General features: G+C 47.1%; 1 protein-coding gene across 1 annotated transcript; it reads right to left on the bottom strand.

Annotated features, from left to right (window-relative positions):
- Positions 1-4,567: 4,567 nt before the first annotated feature.
- LOC127298044 (clavaminate synthase-like protein At3g21360) lies at positions 4,568-6,111 on the bottom strand. Its single transcript, XM_051328037.2, has 2 exons — positions 5,571-6,111; positions 4,568-5,478 (listed from the first exon to the last, which is right to left on the bottom strand). The coding sequence occupies exons 1-2, from the start codon at positions 5,961-5,963 to the stop codon at positions 4,876-4,878; spliced, it is 996 nt and encodes a 331-aa protein (XP_051183997.1). The 5' UTR covers positions 5,964-6,111; the 3' UTR covers positions 4,568-4,875.
- Between the last annotated feature and the right edge of the window lie 728 nt (positions 6,112-6,839).

The following is a 6,839-nucleotide window of genomic DNA, read 5'->3' on the forward strand; positions in this document are numbered from 1 at the left end:
CCGGTGGCCGGGTTCGTTCAGGGAGGCAATGGGTCCTCCGCGCAACAATGGTTCAACCGAAAAAGTCCACCCATCGCCCGTGTGGGCGGAAGTGTTTTGGATGCTGGAGGGCAAGCCGACCGGGGCAGAGGACGGCGTGAGGTGGGACACGCAGTCCGGCCTACAGCGCGTGCACGAACACGAAGACGACCCCAGCGTGGCAGCGTTGACGGCGGTTCCACGCGCGCCAATTGCCGGCAGGCCGCACGGCGAGGTCCCTCGGCGCTGAGATCGGTGGTATCCCAGATCCGAGTAAGATACCGGACGATTTCAAGGATCGAACCGGAGCGGTCCGATTGCCGTCTCTCCGTAAGAAGAGTTCGAGCGCCAGGTCACTAGATCGGGGGCGGAGCCGACAGATCCCAACCAAGGGCGACTTGGAGGCCAATTGCTGCTTGATTGATCAATTTTCTATCTTCCCCGCGCGCGACAGTGAGGACCGGTGAATGCTTTTTTTTGTTGGTGTGCAGCCTCGCACACTCCTTTCCTGCAGCTAAGGTGAACCGCGCTTTGCGGTTTCGGATCTCCAGCAAAGTTGATTTTTCTAGTTTGTACAGGTCGCCGGCGCCGAGCGTTTGGAGTCTGTACAAGCTGGCAGCGCTGCTCGAGCTCGCCGTGGTATATGACGATGGCAGCATGAAGGAAGCACTGGCGGGGGCGGGCGAGGAGCTGGCCGATGATTCGGCCTCTGCTATGGCTGGAGCAAGGCGAACGAGCCACAAACGCCGCTCATGATGGCCTGACGACGACAGCTTCGCCGCACTTCATTGGGCCGCCTCTGACACGTAAGATTTCGTTTAATTTCTTGCACAGATAGCACATGCGGCTGTAGCTCGAGGAATAAGCACATCGATCCTCTACGTGGATGAAGATGATCTAAACTTATACTCCGTATTTTTTAATACCCACTTTGATCCATATTAATTGTCAACCTCAATTTTTATACTCCCTCCATCACAGTTTACACGGCGTACTTGAGAAAACGCTGGGACCTAGGTACTCGTTGATTGGTTGTTAATTCGTTTCAGCTAAACGTGAAAGTAGGGGTATTTGTTAGGTCCATTAAACACACCACGCCTAATTAAGTGTAATTAACGCATTTGATGCTCCTCCCGTCCAGAAATCAAGCTGTTTCCTTCCATGCATTGGTGGAGACCGATTCCTCACCTCTGCATGCAACTCTATTCACACATGCATGAGGTTTTTTCCACAGCGCAAAGAAACGGAAGGGGAGGAAATTACGGGCCAGAACGAGCCACTTAAATTGCTCATTAATGCTAATACGCCTAATTAGTGAAAATGCATGAAAATGAAAGGGCGCCGTGTAAACTGTGATGGAGGGAGTACGAAATCAAGAGCACTTAATATAATCCTATATAACTAAGAAGTTCATCCCCACTAAGAGTATTTCTCTCAATATGCAAGGTGTCCACCTCATCAGGCCCACCACATCACCCTCGTCATGTCCACCTCATCCCATGCATGCAATGTGGGCTGCACAGTCCATGCGGAGAATTTGGCCATTGGATGTCCCATGCATGCCACCTTCATCTTAATAATCTAGCTTTAGTTATGCGTGGGTTACTATTTTGACGTTTGGGATACATAGAAGATCAATCATCAGGTCCTCTCCGCCCCTTTGCATGGCCGGACCTGCACCATATTAATTACCTTGCCATTGATTTATCTTCCCTTCCTGGAAACATGACATATACCCCTTGCCATCCTTGCCTCACATCCCTTCCACAGTTCCACACCCGTCGCTTCGCATCAATGGCATCGAGCCATTGTCTTCTCATCCTTGGCTTCAAGGCAGCCTGTTGTCTCCCGCACCGCCCTCTCCATCTACTAAGACTAGCCACAATGGGAGTATCATAAGTAGTATCATGCATGCCATGTAGGCAAAAATCTGATGTGGCACACCAATTAATGAGGTGAGAGATGAGAGTGGTATCATGATACTCCCTCCATCACAGTTTACACGGCGTACTTGAGAAAACGCTGGGACCTAGGTACTCGTTGATTGGTTGTTAATTCGTTTCAGCTAAACGTGAAAGTAGGGGTATTTGTTAGGTCCATTAAACACACCACGCCTAATTAAGTGTAATTAACGCATTTGATGCTCCTCCCGTCCAGAAATCAAGCTGTTTCCTTCCATGCATTGGTGGAGACCGATTCCTCACCTCTGCATGCAACTCTATTCACACATGCATGAGGTTTTTTCCACAGCGCAAAGAAACGGAAGGGGAGGAAATTACGGGCCAGAACGAGCCACTTAAATTGCTCATTAATGCTAATACGCCTAATTAGTGAAAATGCATGAAAATGAAAGGGCGCCGTGTAAACTGTGATGGAGGGAGTATGATACAGTATCATAACACGTAAAACTAGAAAACTTAATGGCAAACACATCATGTGCACACATTTGCATTGAGATTCTACAAAACATTAAATATAATGATACTATGATACTATCTTATGATACTATGCATTGTGAGGGTAATATCATAAACTAGTATCATGTGCATGATACTAGTGTATGATACTTCCCATTGTGACTAGTCTAATCTACCAAATTAGATAGGGCCTGGAATCAGCTACTGCAAGCTCAACTTAAGCATCGCCGTTGTGATCGGGAAGAGAAGCACCGCCGCATTGAGTTCTGTTGTCATATGCCATGCAGAGAGACATCTACGACGTGGTCAATCTGACCGGATACACTGACGGTCCGGATGAGAAGTTTATTTCCTTTCAGCCGTGAGGTGCTACTTTTGAATCAGATGTACTCCATATATTTTCTGAACCAAGATCCTGAAGCAGTAGAGGATGCAGATGCTATCCTCCATGGAGGTAACTAATTTTCTCACTCTCTTTTTTGCAGGATTGGATTAATTTTGCTTGGGTTTTAATCCTGTAATTGTGAGCAGAGGACATCTCCAATGTCGTCCTTTAGTCTCGTACTTAGTTCGAATTGGGCACATGTCATCTGAATATGTATCACAATTTGCTGGCAGAATTAGATGGTCCCTCTCCTATATTGATGTTCTCGGTTCTCAATTCTAATTTTTAATTTTTTATGCGATAATCAGCCTGAGTATTTCTCTCCTACAGTCTTTTTGTTCGTGGAAATCATCTGCTCCGTTTACACGTGCTTATGGGCTAAGCCAACTGCACCAGACTTCTCAGATATTAATCATCTTTAAATCCTTGTCAGATTCCTATGTGATTCTCCTTTCTACATATGTTAGATTGGATCTGGCCGGAGGCAGACACTCATAGAACTAAATGATGAAGTTGAGGCTTTTCTTGAAATGATTACTTTCTGATTGTTTTTATAGCAGAAGAACTTGAAACATCTAAAATTCAGTGCTCGAGCCTGTTTGTGAAAATACAATATGTTCATCGTCTCCTATTATATGGCTCCTACTCATCATACCTTTTCTATTTATGTGATTCTGAGTGTTCCTCTTGACTCATTATTTTGCATGCGCAAGGTGGAGTGCTTTCACCGGAATGCAAACAAATAAGATGGCCCTGGTAACAAGCTGTAAGGATCTACATATTTTCATTCCGTATTCTCTCAAAGTGGAGTGTTTTCACTGGAATGCAAACAAATAAGATGGACCGTGTAACAATTAATCTGTTAGGATCTGTATTCTCTTCAAGGTCTCCACGTAAAGCTGCACACCCTCCTGAAAATGTCCTACAAATGGAAGTCCGGCATGGTCATTTGGAGTTACATCACTTACTAGCTTTCTTTTCTTCTAGAAATATTTACCACCTTCATTTTATAGACGGCATGTATATCATTTCACGCCTGAATGGTCTTTTGAACTTGGTTCAATCCATTACAATTACTGTCTTAGCTTATTTGTATTCTTCATTTGATCCAAAGGAAGATATGTATATTGGTTAAAACCCTCACGATTTTTCTTTGCACGAGCAATCATAATTTTATTTTCTCATCTTATATTTTGCTACTTATGTAAAAGGGATTATTTTCAAAATGAAGCAATGATCTTAACAATACGTTCCGCTGCAACGCGCGGGGTATCATCTAGTTGTGTTCTACTTCTGTGTAACGTGTCTGTAATATTGTTTGCAATTTCTGAATAATGAATCGTTGAGTTGCGCACATGTAACTAAATAAAAGATTAATAATGATGGGTAACAAGTAGATAAAAAATCAGAAAAAATAAAGACTGATACCAAGGTTAGACAAAGATTGATTTTGGCTAAAATTTAGGTCGCGTCAACTATTTTAGTCTAATATTTGATATCTTTTTATTCCCGCTGCAACGCACGGGCACTTTTCCTAGTAAATTAATAAAGGTCGTATGCATCATTTTAATGCAGAGGCTGGGACTCGCTTCTCCCTTTCGAAAAAAAACTACCTGTCACTCCCACTATGAGAGGTCGAGTAGTCTAAGAAGCACAACAGTGGGTATGCATGTTCACGTCTCCATGAGTATTTCTGTCTCAAAGAAAATAAAAAACTTACATATCATATAGTGCATGTCACTCAGCATGATGCAAAACTACTACTACTAGTAGTAGTACATATACTCTTATTATGAAAGGAGAATACACCACAACCTTCTCTGCCTGGTAATAAACTATTAAGTCCACACTGACTTAATCAAACTCGCAGGCAGCTCTTATTTCCCCGGAGCAAGTAGGACGTACGGCTGATCATAGAGGAGCCAAATGTGGCATCCATTGCCAGCAACGAAGATTAACTAGTTAACCAAGCTTAGGTCCATCCACACCACAAGCTTAATTAACTAATTAATTAGTATACTGAGATGGATGACGAGACGAGCATGCATGAGATCATCACTTGCAAGTGGCGACGAGGACCCTCCTGGGCGCCCCCGACGGCCGGCGGCCGTGGAGCGTTGCGAGGTTGTCGAGGATGAGCACGTCGCCCTTCTCCCACCGGAACTGGATGCTCTCCTCCTCGATGATCTCGCCGCACCGCCGCACGAAGTCCGCCGGGATCTCGGACCCGTCGGCGAACGTGGCGGAGCTGAGCTCCTTGCCGTGCATCCCCACCACCGTGTTGAACCACATCCGCCGCCCCTTCCTGCCCGGGAACACGCGCGTCAGCTGCCTCGGGCCCAGGATGGTCCTCACGCCGCGTTCCTCCGGCAGCCACTCCACGTCCATACCCAGCGCACGGGCCCTCTGCTCGGCGACGGCCTTGTCGGTTGTGGCGAAGGCGTCCTCCCACCCTCGCCCGCGCATGGACTTGGTGTTGTCCTTGCTCAGCGCCGTGAAGGTGTAGCGTAGACCCTTGGCGTCCAGCTCCTCCACCATCTCCGGGAACTCCTTGAGCGCGCGCTCCGTCACACGGAAGCTCGGCACGAACGGCGTCTCCCCGCCCTCCGGCGGCGGCACCTCGCAGAACAGGATCACCTTCCCGGGAAACTCCTTGATCTGTACGAACAACACACTATCAGTGGTAACCATGTGTGTGGTGAGGTGGAGCAAGCAAGATGGAGATGGAGTTGCGGCGCCGGTGTACTTACGAGGACCATCTCGTGGTGGTAGTAGATGAACTCCTCGAGGGGGCCCTCGTTGGCGGTCCAGACGCGGCCGTGGATGTGGGTGCGCGGGGCGGGGCCGACGTACCGGATGTCCGGCCACCCGAGCGTGTCCACGATGGCGTCGAACTCCACGGCGTCGCGCACGCCGAAGCCGCGCAGCAGCACGGCGCTGTTGGTCACCACCTTCTCCTCCACCCACTCCCGGTTGGCCACCAGCGCCGCCACCAGCGCCTCGTGGTTGCCGCTCACCTCCTGGCTCGCCGGTGTCAGCACAAGCGGCACCTGCTCGCCGTCGATCTCCACTTGGCCCTTGCACTCGCCCACACCGAAGAAGCCGTCGTACGACGCCGCGACATCAATTGCAGCTTCTCCCATGGCGCACTTGCTTTGTGTGTGACTGATGTCTGTAGCTCTCGATCGACCAAGCTAATTTGTGTTGGTAGGCGGTGATTCTTGTGAATGCAGTGGGAGTAAAGATATCGCTATTATATATAGCGATGCCGTAATGCGGTGACAGTTATTTTCGGAGGTGATTTCTACGAAGACTGTGATGGAAACCATGCACTTGTTTTGACCTCTGCGATGGACGAGTGAGGGAGATAGAAACAAGCTGATCAAATCAACAATGCGACATGTAAATAATCACGTAAGTTCCGTATTTTTGTCTGGATGCATGGCGTGCCAACAAGATGAAATAAACTGACCTGTCGACGGGAATTTTGTTTCTTTACCCGTGGCTCCTTAGTTTTCACCGATCTATTTTGTGTGGAACTCACGCATGCATGGTCACTTGCTCGGTCGCTGGTGCAGATGAATAATACAGCCAAACGCACGCATGGAGGCTCTAAGTAAACTTTGCCCCTACAAAACAAAATTAGACCTTGTCCGTGACAAAGGAATCCAAAGAACCACCTTGAGATGCTTGATCAGCCGGTTGAACATGTCTTGGTTAAGCAAATGGATTCGTCCCACCTCCCTTGGTATGTTAGCTTGTCGTGCATAATCTCACTCTCCGAATCAATATTATTTGATTCCACTTTATCTAGATATGAATGTACCTAGATGCATTTGTTAACTAGATACATCCATATATATAGATAAAGTTAAATCATCTAATTTCTGAAATGAAATGGCAGAGCTCCTACTTTTAATCGTCAAAAAGAAAAATCATCTAATTTCGATCGATGGGAGTACCATAGTAGCCCTGAAATCGGTAAAATAAATATTATCCTCTTCAGTTTTGTAACATTA

The sequence above is a fragment of the Lolium perenne genome, chromosome 7 (genome assembly GCF_019359855.2).
Source record: "Lolium perenne isolate Kyuss_39 chromosome 7, Kyuss_2.0, whole genome shotgun sequence".
Classification (NCBI taxonomy): Eukaryota; Viridiplantae; Streptophyta; class Magnoliopsida; order Poales; family Poaceae; genus Lolium; species Lolium perenne.